The following is a 16,671-nucleotide window of genomic DNA, read 5'->3' on the forward strand; positions in this document are numbered from 1 at the left end:
ACTGTTTGGGTCCGCAGTGTCAGCAGTGTTTGTAAAGGCGCTTTGTGCATCGCTAATCCGCTCTGATGTCACGCTGCAAAAGGAGGGGCTGAGCTTAATCCGAGCAAGTTGTCTGGAGGGACAAACCGAGCCGAATCAAACCGAGCCAAGCTAGTAGTCGCGGGTACAGGGACGATGCGTGTTGCAGCAGCCAGGACCGGGCCTCTCCTCCTCTGACATGCAGGTAAATGAGTAAGTGTCACGTCCGGGAAGCCGGGTTTAGTGCGGGGCAGGACGGCGGAATGACTCCAACCTTGTATGTTCAGGTCGTTTTCTCTGATGGCGGATCACCTGCAGAGATTTAATCTTGGCGGTCAGGAGATAAAGAGGGAGGCATTAGACAGCTGACAGTTTGCTGCATGTTGTATTTTGTTCTATTTTTCATGAATACGCGTGGTAAAGCGGAGGATCGTGTATGTGATTCCTAGGACATACGTGCATCATATGCAGAACAACACTGTGACCCCCCCCATGAAGTGCACCCAGGGTTATAAACGCATTTCAAACAGGTTAATCCATAATTGATGATGAGCGCCAACATCAAAAGTAAGTCGTTGCCCTTTTAACAGAAGACAATCGTTCAGGGCCATGAGAGTGGGTTTCAGAAGCTAGTGAGCCTTCAAAATAAAAGCACCTGCCACTTTGGCACTTGTTCCTATATAAATGTTCAGAGAGAGAGAGAGTGAGAGAAAGCGAGAGAGAGAGAGTGTCTCATGAGTATGATGTGGAAAAGCTATAAAAAAATACACAGTCATTCCCTGGCTTCTTTGAAACTTTTCTTTAAAATCAATTTTTTTATTAAAATAATTTAACAGGATGAAATTGAATTGTATTCCTGAATATTCCAAAAAGTACTGTTTAGAACATTGCATTGTGTTTTGCTTATGTGTTTACTGTACCGGTTGTACTATTCATACACTGCAGGTTTACACGCACTTAGAGCTAACACAACCGGAGTAGTTTGTAGGGTTACATTGCCCTTTATATATGAGAAATAAATGAAATGCATCTTTTTTATAGAGGGCTTTTATCCGAAAGGCTTTACAATCTTCCTTTACATTCATCTATTCACACACACATACACTGATGATGGCGGCTAGCATGCAAGGTGCTCTCCTGACCCATCATGAGCAGCTTGGAGTTCTGTGTCTTGCCCAAGGATACTTAGACATATAGCTAGTAGGACCTGGGAGTCAAACTGCTGACCTGTGGTGGGTTGATGACTGCTCTACTAAATGAGCTACAGCTGATTGTTGAAGGGTGGGCAAACAGGCAAAAATCATACCACAATACTTTAATCCATGAAATGTTTGTGCCCAAGATGCTCAATATACATAGTTAATATGAACATTCATTATACCATATCTTGTATGTTATATGGCAAATTATATTTCAATTATATTGCAAATAAAGATTTAGTCTTTGTTAAACATGCCTTTGTGTATTAACATGTTAACTTATACTGATTTTGCTACACCCTATTTTTCAAATATGTACTTGTATCAAATACAGGTAATTTACAGGTGAAAGTTGATCTGATTGATTTTTCCACATAAGTAATTTTTAGCCTGGGAAGTGATTTGAAAACAGTTGAAGGTTTTCTTATGTCTGTTTCCTGCACTCAGTCAAATCTGCCTTAAAGGTAGTTCATAATAGCTGAAATAATGATGATTAGCACAGGCTAAAATGCGATGATACTAACATTAACTATGTGATTTCTACCCCATTAATTTCCACGTCGCATTAATGCTTGACTCACAGGCTCTAGTTCAAGTCCAAAAAATTTGTAAAAAAAAAAAGATGGGAGCCTTCAGAAAGCTGATGTTCTCTTTGCATCAACACAGTTCGTGGGACTGTGGTGCAGCAAGGTAGAGTAGTCGCCCACCATTCTAGCAGTTGTTGGTTAGATCCCCGGCTCCTCCAGTCACATGTTGTAGTGTCCTTGAGCAAGACACTGAACCTCAACTTAGTTGCTCCCAGTGAGAGTTGGCCAGCTGCATAGCGGCTCCCCCATCTGTGTGTTTGCCTGTGAGTGCAAATGGGTGAATAAGAAGCAGTGTAAAGTGCTTTGAGTGCCAGTAGGTAGAAAAGTGCTATATAAGTGCAGAACATTTACCATTTACTATTAACACAGGCTCAACATTGCCACAGAAAATGCAAAAATCCAGATTATTTGGATGAGAAATGTTATTCCTCACTGTCAGTGAAAGTGTTGAATCCCTGCATTTACAGTAACGTAGCACTAATCTGCACCATTAAGACTCTTTGAAGTTACTGGGACGTTTGCAAAGAGAAGTGCAGCAAGATAAAATGACACAATCTCTATGATTTGCCTGAAATAAGAAACAGGGCACCCGAAGGCCAATCGCAATCAAAGTTCATCAGCTTGCCCTCACCTGCTTTAGGTTGTGTAAGCAGTGGATGCCTGTGGTAGCATTCATTCTGTCAGCAGCTATCATTGTTATATGACTGATTTAAGGTATGTAGCGAATTAGGTAAATTGTTAGTAAATCAGTGAGTCCATCAGGTACTTGTGTGTTATCAGTTGGTGTTTGTGAGTATGAGACCAGCAAGGTAGTGGGCTTGTAACCCCCCACCCAATGCTCTCTCTGCAGCCTGACAGATGGAAGTGCAGAAGTGCTCTGCTCACAGCTCTGCAGGCTTGTACATCTTACTACCGCTCTGCCAGGGCCATCTGTGACCTGAGCAACCCATCCTCCCTCTTTCTTCCCCTCCCCCTGCAGCCTCTCAGACACTGCTGTCCAATCCTAAACTCCAGGCAAAGAGGAACATTAGCCACCCTGGGCGCCCTTGTTCCTGCTGTGTCCCACCAAAACTCCCTGGCAGTTGTCGCTTGTGCTCAGATTAGAGGATCAGCATTAACCTTTGCCCCATTGTTAGTCCACTCTGTTGACTTTTAAAAAGCCAGAATTTATTTGTCTTAACATGTCAGTAAACAGTCTGCTTCCTCATAGACTAATATGAAAGATGTTGATGTTGAGCGGCACTAATTAACAAACTGGGATGGATGATATCCTTCAAACCCATAACCAAAATAAAAATCAAGAATTTTTGTAGTTTTTTTTTTTAAGTCTATTGTAATGATTATTCTTCTGATCATTATGGTCCCAATATAAATACCCTTTGAAAGCAGCTTCAATGAAATACAAGGGGAAAGGCTTTAGTGCCATTTGATGGAAACTGGACTTGCTGGAGGTTGTTCAGCTACTGCCAAATAGTACTAAGTTTGGCCCAGATGACTGAGAGTACTCTAAGGTCTCAAGCTTGTATATACATGTTAAAAAAGAACTTTTTCTTCATTTTAATGAGACTGTCCATTTGTCCTTTCTCCACGTGTTGACCTCCGACACAGTGACGCCTGTTATGGGAGGTAACTGATGGATGCCCTGATAGCCTCATCATATTAAATAAATATCAAAACTGGGCTTCTCTCGCACAGAGGTCATTTATTATTTAGATCACTGGTCTATCTATTCTTCTCTGTCAGATCGTATCTGATACCAGAGAGTTGTCCCTCCTTTTGCCCAGCTGCCTTCTCCTCCTCTTCCTCCTTTTCTGTCCTTTGCTTTCCCTATCCTGTGCCATCTGCCAGCTGCTGGTGGGCGGATGAATGTGGTGCAGATTAAAGTGCCTTGCAAAACCAGATAATTCCTAAAGGATTTAGGTTTTTGCTATTAGCAATATTGAGACAGGGAATCCCTGGCCTGAAAATCAACATTACTGTAAATTTTCTTCTTTTGTTAGTGTGTGTGTGTAATCTCTGGTTTTAAGAAATATTGGCGTATGGGATTAATTAGCCCACCTAAACTTTTAAACACTGATCTCTGTTGCAACAAATTATGCAAATAAGTAAATAAGTAAATGCCTTCCCGATGCAACCCTCCCCATTTCTACCGGGCTTGGGACCGGCACTGTGCTGGGAATGGGGCTGGGCTTTTGGGGGTTCAGGGGCTTATGCCCAGGAATACTTTGACATGTGGTCGGTAGGAGTGGGGCGCGAACCTCTGATTGGACCAACTGAGCCACTGCTTCCTCTCAGTGTATTTACCAAAATGATTGTTGTGCAATTCCCAGCCCTTCTTCTACAACTGTTCTTCAGTAACTTCTATAACCCATTGTTTTTGTCTTTATTGCTCAAAGGCTGTGCTATGATTGGGGTTTCACTGGAAACAAGGAGCATGTTCTGAAAATAGGAGTTCAAACACACCTCAGCTATGAGCCATAAGTATCAGGGAGAACTGACGGGGGAAGCAGGTGAGGAGCACAACGTGCCTCTGAAGAGCAGGCAGCCTAATGGCATGACCCCTGGTGAACCTCCTGTGCGCCGGTCCTGGAGGCCTTGTCAGATGCTTAACCAGGATGGTGAACCAAATCCTCATCATCATCATCATCACCACCCTCCCCACCACCACCATCCTCCCACTGGACGTGGACCTACTCGGCACTACCGCCGACCTGCATCAGGCCAGGGGCAGGGTCAGAGCCAGGCTCAAAATCCTAATCTGGTCCCAGCTGTGGCAACTTCAAGGCAGGATGAGGTTGAGAATCGAGTTATTGAGAATTGTCCTGTCCAGCAACCACGCCCAGGTGTCACCCGCTATAGGCGTCATGGTGACCCTAACCCCAGACTCAGAGGTCACAGACAAAGGCAGCCAATCAGAGAGATGCAGGCCTCTTCATCTGTTGTGAAAGAGAGAGGAGGCCCAGCAAAGGTGCAGGTGCCTCAGCTCTCATCAGATGATCCTGTTACAGACCAATTGCAGGACAGTCCTCACCAAACTCCTGTTGCTGCCGTCAGTCCCAATAACCTCTCACCTAGTCCTTTAAAACATGATGTGCTACTTCTCAATCAACACATTCCTCCAACTGCAGAAGAAGAAAATCTAATGGACTGTAAAGTGGAATGCAAAGAGAAGCTGGAGGGTGCTAACGAGAATGATAACGATCAAGAGATAGCAGAGGAGGATGGAGACCAACCTTCAAGCACAGCTCACTCCAGTCCACTCAAGGATGTGCAGAATGAAGAAACGGAGAAAAATGAAGAGATGATGGAAGAAGACCAAAAACATGGAATGGATAGTGTAGGAGACGACATTGCAGCTCAGGGAAGTGAAATCACTGATCTCTGCTCCGACACAGAGAGCGCTGCCTCACTTAGTTTGGATGGACTTCTCCACAGCCCACCACCGCTCCAGTCACCAACTCCTCCTTCATCCCCTGATGTTCCACCTTTTCCCCAGCTGGAGCATTTCAGTGAAGACACCAGCATGAGCCCTATACCGGACAATGACCTTCCTGAAGATGAAGATGATGAAGATGATTGCTCTCAGTCATGCTCACTGTCCCACTCCACTTCCTGCTCCGAATCCTATCCAAAAACCTATGCAGAATTTTATACAGAGTCCCACAAAACATCTTACCCAGAGCCTGTCTATGAGTCCTACTCAGAGCCAAAATCCCACCCTAATACATTTCCAGAACCCCTTAAGACCTCTTACCCTGACTTACACAGAGAACCTCAAAGGCAAATTAGTCGGAGGATTGAGCCTAATGAGACCCAACAGGAGTCACACCAAGGGTCCTTTCCCAGCCATAGACCAGAGAATGTACAAAAAGGGACTCCCATCTCCCCCACCAATGGCTGCCATCATGCTTCAAGGCAGCACAGAATCCATGGGTCACATCACTGCCCTGTGGATCGTTCAGTTGGCTGCCGGCTGCACCACTATGACAGTCAGTCTGACGGTGACGGGAGCAGTGCCGATCAAAGCCCCATTGCCAGAAACCGTAGGCAGATTCCTAGGCAAGCAGAGACACAGGCCAAGAGCCCCTCATTGGGGCAGAGCAGGTCAGGAGAGGCTCATGATCACAGCAACATGGTGGATCTTCTAGGGGAGGAAAATATGAAGGGATCGGGAGATGCCATCAGCCTAGCAATTAAAGACATCAAGGAGGCCATTGAGGAAGTGAAGACTAAGACGGTACGCTCCCCGTATACACCTGACCAGCCGGTGGAGCCGATTTGGGTGATGAGGCAGGAAGTCAGCCCTACAGAGGATGCATACCTGCTCCAAAGTACAGCAGACCATGTAAGTATTACATGTTTGGATACATTAAGTCAAAACTGGTTTGCAAAAAGGTTTCGGTACAGACCAATGTCAAATTGATTTAGTTTCAGCATCTGGACAGTTTCGCATCCAGGAAGTATGAGATAGTTGTAGACTGATTTTTACCAGCTGTTTAATTTAATTTTCTACAGTGTTTTTGTTGTTAGTGTTAGAACCAAACAGAAAGATGGGGAGGGTGACCCATAGTAATGAAGAATATTTTTAATATCCAAAATAGATCATGAATTTCCAAGTTTAAAAACTAACATTTGAGATGTCCTTGCTATTGAGTTGCATTTCAGAATAATTTCTATTCTGTCCTATTTTTCAAAATTGTAAGCTATTCCTAATGTGCAAAATTGCCCAAGGAGTGTGGTCTGCCCTTTTGCACTACTTAAATTTGACCTCATTGCTTTTAGGAACATTTACAAAAAGATTTACGTCCCTGGCTCTAATTTCATTTTGTGTTGCCTCAAGTTCTAAATCATATATCGTTTGAATATGGGGTTGACATAATTTGCTGTAAGGGACAGGGCGTCTTCAGATGAGTGATGTTTCCTAAATAGTTTGTTCCTGTTCCTTGTCTCAGTCCTCTCCTCACTCCCCCTCTCAGCTATCATCTGAGTCTCCATGCCACTTTGCCTCCATTTCCGTTTGGGACCCAGTGAGTCCACTAAGTGCTGAGTCAACCAGACCTCCTCATCCACAACATTATCAGCAACAGCAGCCCCAACACAACCATCAGCACCGACATTCACACCAGAGGGACACCTCAAAGCCACCACAGAGCCAGCCACCCAATCAGCATCAACAGCGTCAACATCAGCATCAGAAGCCTCCCTCTCAACAAGTGAGACAACAGCCCCAGCCACCTCCACAGCAGCCATCTGTCCAGGAGGTGAGAGGTCTTAAATATAGACATCTGCAGAGACAACAAAAGAGACAAAAAATATATGTTTCTAACAATGACACCCAAGTGTGATAATAAATCTTACAAAGCCAAACATCTTTTACAATGTGTTTATCTGCCAGCAGCTAAATGACTGATAGCAGTAAAAGTCCTGCAGAATATCAGTGAGTGAAGGGAGACTTGAAGTATGTGAGTAGAAATAGTAAGAGAGGTGATGCAGTTTTTCCTTTTCTGTGTCTCCTCAGATTCGCAGATCCCTTCCTCCCTTTCCCACATTTGTGGACGGTGAGTGGACTCATTATAGAAATCTTTGTTCTCACCTCCACATGTATTTCTTAATCTCATCAGATCAAGAGCAATAGACAAGTTATTACAATTAGTTTTTTCCATATAGATCTGTAGGTGTATGCTTTTTTGCTAGCATGTGCTGTAAGTGTGCTCATGCTTTGAACACGTGTGTTTGGTTCATGCAGTGCCTGGACCATGTGACCCTGACGACCTTATAGATGGCATTATCTTTGCTGCGACCTACCTGGGCTGCACCCACTTATTGTCAGAGAGGACACCTACAAAGAGCGCCCGCATGCAGCAGGCACAGGAGGCCATGAGCCGAGTCCGGGTGAGAACAACTTACTATAAAGTTTATTTGTTGTAATTGCAGACAAAGAGGAATAAATTGAGTAGTGTTGATGCCAGAGACCCCGCTGTTTATGCCAACATAGGGAAATTTGAGGGCACACTTGATATGTATAAAATATTTAATTTACATTTAATTTCTGGAGGTGGAATCCTGTCAAATGGACTTCTTTCTTTTCTGTTGGACACATTTTGCTACTCATTCAAGTAGCTTCTTCAGTCTGAGGGGACTTTGGCTGGGGGAGACTGTTCAACTGTTACATTTTCCAGGGTAGACGTTTGTTTTTCAACTGGCTTGAAAATCTGGAAAGAGACCCTGCCATCGACGAGGTGACCTACCACCCCCTATATTCAGCAGAAGCAACCCCTTGCATTTATGCACTTCCCAAGTTACACAAGGAAGGAGCTCAGACCTCAGAACCATTGTAAAGCAGCATTAACTTAATGATATAAAACATTGCAGAATACCTGGCAGCCATCCTTTACACTGCTAAATGGACACACTGACCACCACATACAAAACTCAGGGGAGTTTGCAGCCTTGGTTAGAGATGTGTAGATGTATGTGATAAAACTGTAGTCACTGTTGGACTTGCGCCTGAATACCACATACTTCACCTACAGAGATGAATTCCACTACAGGAGTTCTGTTTTCAGCATTTTCCTAAGCATGCGGAGTTTAATAGCTCATTCCATTATCGATGAGTTGACCTAAATCACTGCGCTGAGGATTTTTGATTGGGATCTTTGGTGTGATGATGGGACCACCAGACACTGTTCATTGGCAGAGCACAGTGGGCGGGAAGGATTGTAGACCTGTATGAGGGAGTTGAGGTAGGCAGAAGCTGTTGAGCTGACAACTCTGTAGGCAAGAGTCAAAGCTTTAGACCTGATGTGGGCAGCTACAAGAAGCCAGTGCAGAGATCTGAAAAGTAGTGAGATGTAGTGCTGCATTTTGAATCTGGAGGGGTTTGATTGTGCAAGCTGGTAGCCATGGCAACAGTAGTACAGCCACATATAAACACATATATTTTGATCAGTATGAACATCATGCCACATCAGTGGAGAGTTGAAACATGCTAATCAGATAATAGATTCAATACTGTTAAAACACTGTGTAAAAACATACATAAAACAATAGATCATAGATTAAGGGATGACAATGAATTAATGATACACACAGAAAAGAGCTCCCAGATTAAAGCCACAGCTCCTTGGTTTGAGACACTTTGCATTCTCAAACAGACATGGACATATCAGCAATGTTACTGAGGTTCACTTCATATTTGTGTTTTTATAAAGACAGAAACTGTTTGGAGGCAACAGCCAACGGTTGAAAAGTCCTCGGGTTTGTGCACAATGCATCATCCACAGATCACTGCCCCTGATCCACAGTCATACAGGCTTCTCTTCCCAGCTTCACTGGATGTTATATAAACTCTGGTTCTAGGCTGTGAGGCCCTAGAGACTGTAGAGCCTGCTTTCTACTCCAGTCACTGTATATGATGTCAAAGAGGCATCACGCAAAGGGAACATACAGTTTAACTGGGATTTCGACAAAGCGTTAAAAGTGGCTTGGATAATTTTGTGGGTTTTTTTACCCCTCATCTACAGATGATGTTGGTATACAGAAAAGCAGATTTGTGCGGTGCGAGCTTGTCAACTGAGGGCATGTGGTTTCACGGAGTTAGTAGAGAAGCTGGGTTACAGTGACAGCATGGCATTCAAACGTAGGACATGTGAGCACGAGGGACAATCAGCAAGACATTTCCATTTAGTAGAGGATAGCCAAAAGGACAGGAGCCGAGGCAAACTCTGTTTTCTGGATGTTGACTGACAGTTCCAGGACATTGCCCACGTTAAGGTCTGAGAATCCTACAGGGATGGAGAAAGTTAGAGACTATCTAATGAGGACGGGGATACGTAAGTTGTTTGACTTTTTTTAGAATAGAAAAGACAAAGTGGAGGCTTGCTGCCTAACAAGCTGGGTGAGCTGCCCTAATTAAAATCTGTTCAGTCAGTGTGGCAGATAGTAAGGTAACATGGAGATGTAGCTATCAGTTCTCTCAGACATTTAGTTAAAGCGTTCCATTCACATTGTTTAGAAGGTTAATAAAGTGGCGTCACACAGTGCTACAACAATAGACAAACAATGTTCAGCTTTTCTTATACCCACTGCCCACTAACTTTGCTGATGTAATATAGCTCCAGGCATAGTCCAGTTTTTTTTTTTTTTTTTTAAAGAAGCTCTAGAAATGAACTATATTTGGTGATATTAGCAGTTATTAGCAATTAATAAAATACTAGTCTGTCCTTAACCACATTATTAACATGTTAATTGTCTGGAGCCTTTATTGCATAGAAGGAAATGGTGATTTAATGTTAGCATTGGCTTAACATAGGATAAGTTAAGTCTTTGTTTATCCCACAGTGGTTACAACAGCACAGAATACAGAAGTAATTAAAACATTTAGGAATCTATAGACAAAATGAACAAAAACTAAATTACAATGAAAGTCATTATTATTTAAATGAAGTTCTCAGTATTACCAGTTTGAAAAGTGGCGAGTCCGTTCTACTGGAAATGGTTATAAAGTGTGACAGCAGCAGAGAGGAATGACTTGTAATATCACTGCTTCAAACGCTTAGGATGAATCTGCCTGTCACCAAAGGAGGCTCTTAGTGCCATCAGATTATTATGCGTTGGGTGGGAGTCGTTCTATAACAGGGCTGATAGTTTAGCTAATGTAATGTTTTTACATCAGCTCACTGCAGCAAATGATCCAAATGGAAGGCAAAACGGCATCAGCACCAAAACCAGGGAATTAGATCCAGTGGCAGGTTTGAACTTTTGAACAATCTAGTTCAGCATTTGTCATATTAAGAGACTAAAGGTCAGTTAATATGGGAAGCACACAGTTAAATAGGTGAAACACGTTACATAAAAGTGTGGAACAAATATCTTATGAAGCACTACACCACAGGCCACACACAGCAGGAGGATGCAGAAATATAGATGCTGATCATTGCCTGCCAAGTAAACAGTGAGACATTGGAGGTGACGTGACTGCTCCTCATGCAGTGATTCACAGTGACATCCACCACAGGTCAGGAGTCTGACCTGAGCTTATGATGATAATGCGATGTGCAGCTTGCAAAACTGGAGAGCAGCGGGGTTGAAATGAGAAATACTTACGTGTTTGCTCCCGGCGCACAGAGTCAGAAGAGGTCTGAGCTACAACAGTGTCCACTAAAAAGAAAATAAATGCTAGTTAGCAGTATGTGTCAGTCTTAATAGAGGTCTGATTATCATACTTATAGAAGTTAGGGGGGCCACATTTCACAGGGCCAAAAACCTGCAAAATCATGTGGTAAAAGGGGGGAAAAGCTTGAAAGGAAAACTACTTTTAGCCATCGATCCATTATCTGTGACTGCTTATCTGATGTAGGGTCACAGGGGGGCTGGAGCCTATTCCATAGGTCATAGGGCGAGATCACCAGTCGTCAGCAATTAACCCAACATCCATGTTCTTAGACTGTGGGAGACCCACAAGCACAGAGCTTGAAATATGCAAACTCCACACAGAATGGCCACAGTCGGTCAGGGACGTACACGAGTTGTTATTTCTGGATGAGGCTGAAGTTGTGACTGCATTTATTCATGTTCTCTAAATATAGTTTGGGCAGTTATCAATTATTACTATTGCAGCCTGGCCGCTTCATTAGGTACACCTGAACAATCTAATGCAATTTATTAGAGCAATTAATTTGTATTTTTAACTTTTACAAGGCTATTATTTCTCAGCTTTTGAATTGAAACTGTCAGAAAGGTGATAATTCTTGTGTGTGTGTGTTGTGGAGAGCGTCAAGAACCGGTGCTAAAGTTTTAGCTAAAATAGAGCAATTTTAAATGGTCTTTCTTTACCAAGCTTTAATGTGTTTTTTCATATTAGCCTCCTTGTTATCCACTGCTTATCTACTTACTCACAGCAAAAGAAAATGAAAATTGGAACATGTGAATGTGGAAAAATCATTTTCGCACACTGAAGCTTGGAGTTGTTTCTAACATTCCTATTAATCATTTTAGCTCATAAACAATATTTTGGATTCAGGACTTCCTGCGGGAAAAAAAACAGTTGATATGATTTTTCAGATCCATGATATGGATTTTACTAATGATTTGCTGAAACCTCAGTTTGATCAAAGATTATACAGTAGGACAGAAGAACAATTAAACTATTATTTCAATGTATCAGATGCATTTTAATAGAAATGTCACTGTTATCAGATCAGGCTCTGTATCTGCAGATACTCAAAAACTTGACCTTAATACCGATGACATATGGGTAAAGCTTTCACACAACTTGTAGTTTTTCAATAACAAATAGTCCCATCGCTAAATAATCTTAAACTGTAGCAGGGCCAGCACTGTTTGGGTGAAATAAACGGGATAGTAAAATGATGATCACAACAACTAAATCCACTTTCATCACATCCCTGATGATAAATCCACAGAGATCTACATTAGTTTAAAGAGCAAATGGTGGCACAAGCCAAGTGCTGGAAACAGGATCTGTGAGCTGTGATGACGCCAAAAACACACAAGACCGTTTTTCATTCTTAAGGGTCGTTTGTGTCACATTGATGAAGAGAAAAATGTTGATAATGTTTGCTGCTCAGGCCTCCGGCAGCCTGCTCTTGTCAGATGTGATAGATGGTAACATGACTGTCCTCCCACACACACAACTCTCTAAGGTCCTTTTGTCCTCAATATGGCATTTGGCAACGAGACAATCTACAGTGAATTGTTGATTCACTCAGAAGGCAATTTTAATAAAATGTCTTGGTTTGTTGTTTTGTTTTTTTTCACATTTAATTTCTTTCTTCTGATCACTACAGGCTGCTCAGAAGCAGGCCAAGAATAGGAAAAGGGTAAGTTCAGTTCTTTTTTTTTAAATCATCTTTTAAAAATTGTGTGATATGCTCCTTTGTCATCTTCACTGCGGTTCATCAACCTGTTGCTGCTTTCGTTGTGCAGAGCCCTGACAGTGAGGTTCCATCCACAGCTGAGGTGGATCTGTTCATGTCCACGCAGAGGATCAAAGTCCTCAACGCAGACACTCAGGTTTGAAAGTTCGATGCTTTCCTTGCCATACATCAGCAAATAAAATCCTTTATTACTGTGGACTTGGGGATTCGGCAGGGATTCATAAAATTTCACAATACCTTACGTCTGTTTTGGATCAGCAGGAGACTTTAATGGACCTGCCACTTAGGACCATCTCCTACATAGCTGATATTGGTAACATGGTGGTCCTGATGGCCAGAGGGAAGATGGTCCGCTCCCGCAGTGCGCAGGAAAACCTGGACAACACAGCAGAGCAAACCACCATGACCCACGACGACAGACGGCTGTACAGGATGATCTGTCACGTCTTTGAGTCTGAGGATGTGAGTTAACCTATTTTTGTAACTTTACGTGGTGTCTAGTGGTAATGAAAAGCACTGCAGGCTGTTTGCCTTACAAAGGCCTTAGAAGTTATTCAAAAGTCTTGCTTTTTATTCGACTCCCATGCTGTAGGTGGTTGTGTTGACTTTTGGGAGACATTTCCCACCTACAGACCCGAGTGGTTTGTGTGTGTAGGAAGCTGTTTAGTACTTTATTTTGTGGTGATTCACTCAGCCCCTTCAGACTTATAGCAAAGTCTATATAGAAGTGTTATTAGAGAACTTGAGAATCATTTTAGCCTCTCAGATTGTTCTCAACCAAACAGACAAAAAACATGAGAGGTGTTGTAACAAATGGGATTCGGTGGTTTTAGGGATGAGATTAGGATTATTCAGGGTTAGACAAAGGATCAATGAAGGTCATCACAGGTATAATTGCCTGCTTATTTTTTCTCTTTTCATCTGGATGTGAATGAGGCTTTTAATTGTGAGGTCCATGCTTAGTTTTTTTTTGTCCTGTCCTGATCTCCTCCCATCTCCCTACCCCCTCTGTCCCTCCTCGCAGGCCCAGCTGATTGCTCAGTCCATCGGTCAGTCTTTCAGTGTTGCATACCAGGAGTTCCTCAGGGCCAACGGCATTGACCCTGAGGATCTGAGCCAGAGGGAGTACAGCGACCTTCTCAACACTCAGGACATGTACAACGACGACCTCATCCATTTCTCCAAGTCAGAGAACTGCAAAGATGTAAGTCAACCAGCAGGTGGCAGCACAGTCCCAGCAGGTTTTTATGCGCTTCTTGCATATTTCAAATTGAGTTTGACTGGGGACATATTTATCATCGAATATTCCGCTTGACATACCCAGTTTAATTTTCGCAGCTCTTGAACATTTTAATTTATTAGTATTTGACCTCACATGAGCAAGTGCCTTTATTTCTCTGCTCTGTTAGTTTAGTTAGTTTGCCTTCCAGCTCTCTAATGAGCAGCTGTCACAGAAGTCACAGCTGAGCTACAGTTGTCCTCAAAAAACTCATTTTGTTTAAAAAAAAAAAAAAAAAGCCCTACCTCTGTATGAAGGTGAAGCTGGTCTGACCTCGAGCCCTCCTCCCACCTCTTGCTGCCATCATGTCTCATTTTCCAGACTTGTGCAGCTGGCTGGCTAACCCTAAAGCTCAAACTGTGTGCATGGTTCCCTTTTATATTTGGATGACTGTGCTACTTTACAAGGATTATATTTTTAATTGATGTCTAACAATGACTACAATCAATATGAAGAGTTTGATCAGAGATGCACTAATAAGGCTTGCACTTGTTTGCCTGCAGGTTTATATTGAGAAGCATAAAGGGGAGATCCTGGGTGTAGTGATTGTGGAGTCGGGCTGGGGGTCCATTCTTCCAACAGTCATCATAGCCAGTATGATGCACGCTGGTCCAGCTGAGAAGTCTGGTCGACTCAACATTGGAGACCAGATCATGACCATCAACGGAACTAGTTTGGTGGGGTTACCGCTCAGCACCTGCCAGAGCATCATCAAGGTGCACTACTGCTTTCTGTGTCTCATGTTGTAGCTTTTTTTTTTCTCTAAACATTCGTTTCACTTGCTGGTGTCATGGCTTATCTGCTAGTTGGCTTCACTCTGTTGTCATATAGGGTCTTAAGTCTCAGTCCAGGATTAAGATGAACATCGTCAGGTGTCCTCCTGTAACGATGGTGCTCATCCGCAGGCCAGACCTCAGATACCAGCTGGGCTTCAGTGTCCAGAATGGCATTGTAAGTAAAGCCCAGATCAATGCTTCTGCAGAGCAAACACACACACCATTGCTGAATGTGTCCCATTGCAAGATCATGCTGACATGAATTAGGAAAGGTTTAAGAGGAGCCTTTATTTCCACACTGCTTTAAGTTTGCAAATTAATGTTAGTCCCTTAGTAATAGACGCACAGCAGTGATTGTTTCAGTGAGGTTCAAGGACATGTTTATATCAATAGAAGTAGGAGCTGCTGTTTAAATCCCTCAATTTTACTCCATTAGCCTTTACTTTATCTTTGTGTGTGTGTGTGTGTGTGTGTGTGTGTGTGTGTGTGTGTGTGTGTGTGTGTGTGTGTGTGTGTGTGTGTGTGTGTGTGTGTGTGTGTGTTGCAGATCTGCAGCCTCATGAGAGGAGGTATCGCAGAGAGAGGAGGTGTCCGCGTTGGTCATCGCATCATCGAGATCAATGGCCAGAGTGTCGTGGCGACACCTCATGAGAAAATCGTTCAGATCCTGTCTACTGCCATGGGAGAGGTAGAAGGAATTAAAATGAAAGTTCATGCATGAAACTGTGCAGTAATTGTTTGCTCCTTTTAAGAAAAAAAAAAAACACAACTGTTTCTTTCTGCTCCAGATCCACATGAAGACGATGCCTGCAGCCATGTACCGTCTGCTGACAGCACAGGAGCAACCTGTCTACATCTGAACACGCTGTCCAGCCACCTTTCAACTTTTTAAATACATGTCTTCTCTCGCTTTCTTTCCTGTTTGAGATCACGTGACTTGCCTTAATCTGTACAGTCCTTAGACATGTAAACATGTACATGATTATGACAGCAGAGGACAGATTATGCCTAGGCGAAGTCTTAATGTGACCCGTTACGTTTGACCAAAGAGAAATTGTGGATTTATTTGTGCACATTTAGGAGGCAAACACTGAATATTACCTTGGGTTGAAATGTTTTAACATCTGAATGTATTCTAATCAAGTCAGCCATTGTCTAAAGAAAGTGGACCAGATACATGGGATTGCATGTAAAGGTGAATGAATACACTGTAAAGAAAAAGTGCAAGCCAATAAATTCTGGTTTTATTTCACCACAGGGTTTGAATTAAAAGAGTTTGGCTCAGAAAATGAAGTTCCAGCTCAGGAGAGTGGTGGTGCACAGGAAATGTATTAAACGTGCTTTCAAAAGATTGATTTTGGGATGCATCTCTGGTCTCTGTCAGAATGGGTTTTTGTGTATGTGGAAACATTTGAGATGGAGCAGTAAAAAAAAAATAAAAGCTCTGACACGCAAAGGAAAAATATTCTGCTGCAGATTTCAGTCTTCTTTGACACTTGCTCAGTCTCCTTGTGCAACATTACGCCATCAACATTTTGAAAGCTTAATTTGAATAATTATTGAAACAGTCACACTCACCCGAAGTAGCATTTGGGAAAGTGCAAAAAGATTTAGATTTGAAGTTTTTTTCTCAAATTCTCAAAAATGTCTTTGATAAGAGAAAGTCCTGCTGAGCAGCGGAACTTATTTGCTTGCATATCAACACAACAATACAACACAGAAATGTAGAAAATATGGTAAAAAGTTAATGTTACTTTGAAAAGTATTAGCTCCAAAAATGAAAGCATCATCTGCAGAAACTGGCAGTTGACAATGATGGAGCAGATTTTAACAACACATTTCATAATGTTTTGAATTTATTTTGTATAATTTCAATTACCCGATACACTGCTGGGACAACTGATGAAAAAATAT

General features: G+C 42.5%; 1 protein-coding gene across 4 annotated transcripts; it reads left to right on the plus strand.

Moving 5' to 3' along the window:
- Positions 1 to 83: 83 nt before the first annotated feature.
- LOC137103153 (amyloid-beta A4 precursor protein-binding family A member 1-like) lies at positions 84 to 16,222 on the plus strand. Of its 4 annotated transcripts, none has more exons than XM_067483191.1 (13): positions 84 to 223; positions 4,201 to 6,149; positions 6,757 to 7,065; positions 7,323 to 7,362; positions 7,551 to 7,696; positions 12,613 to 12,645; positions 12,752 to 12,838; positions 12,961 to 13,164; positions 13,727 to 13,906; positions 14,485 to 14,697; positions 14,813 to 14,932; positions 15,305 to 15,445; positions 15,546 to 16,222. In XM_067483191.1, exons 2-13 carry the CDS (start codon positions 4,275 to 4,277, stop codon positions 15,615 to 15,617), a joined length of 3,420 nt encoding a protein of 1,139 aa, XP_067339292.1. In that variant the 5' UTR covers positions 84 to 223; positions 4,201 to 4,274; the 3' UTR covers positions 15,618 to 16,222. The 4 variants fall into 4 exon arrangements, with proteins under 4 accessions (XP_067339292.1, XP_067339294.1, XP_067339295.1 ...); XM_067483193.1 differs by having other exon boundaries at positions 12,964 to 13,164; XM_067483194.1 differs by having other exon boundaries at positions 6,781 to 7,065.
- The last annotated feature ends 449 nt before the right edge of the window (positions 16,223 to 16,671 follow it).

The sequence above is a fragment of the Channa argus genome, chromosome 18 (assembly GCF_033026475.1).
Source record: "Channa argus isolate prfri chromosome 18, Channa argus male v1.0, whole genome shotgun sequence".
Lineage (NCBI taxonomy): Eukaryota > Metazoa > Chordata > Actinopteri > Anabantiformes > Channidae > Channa > Channa argus.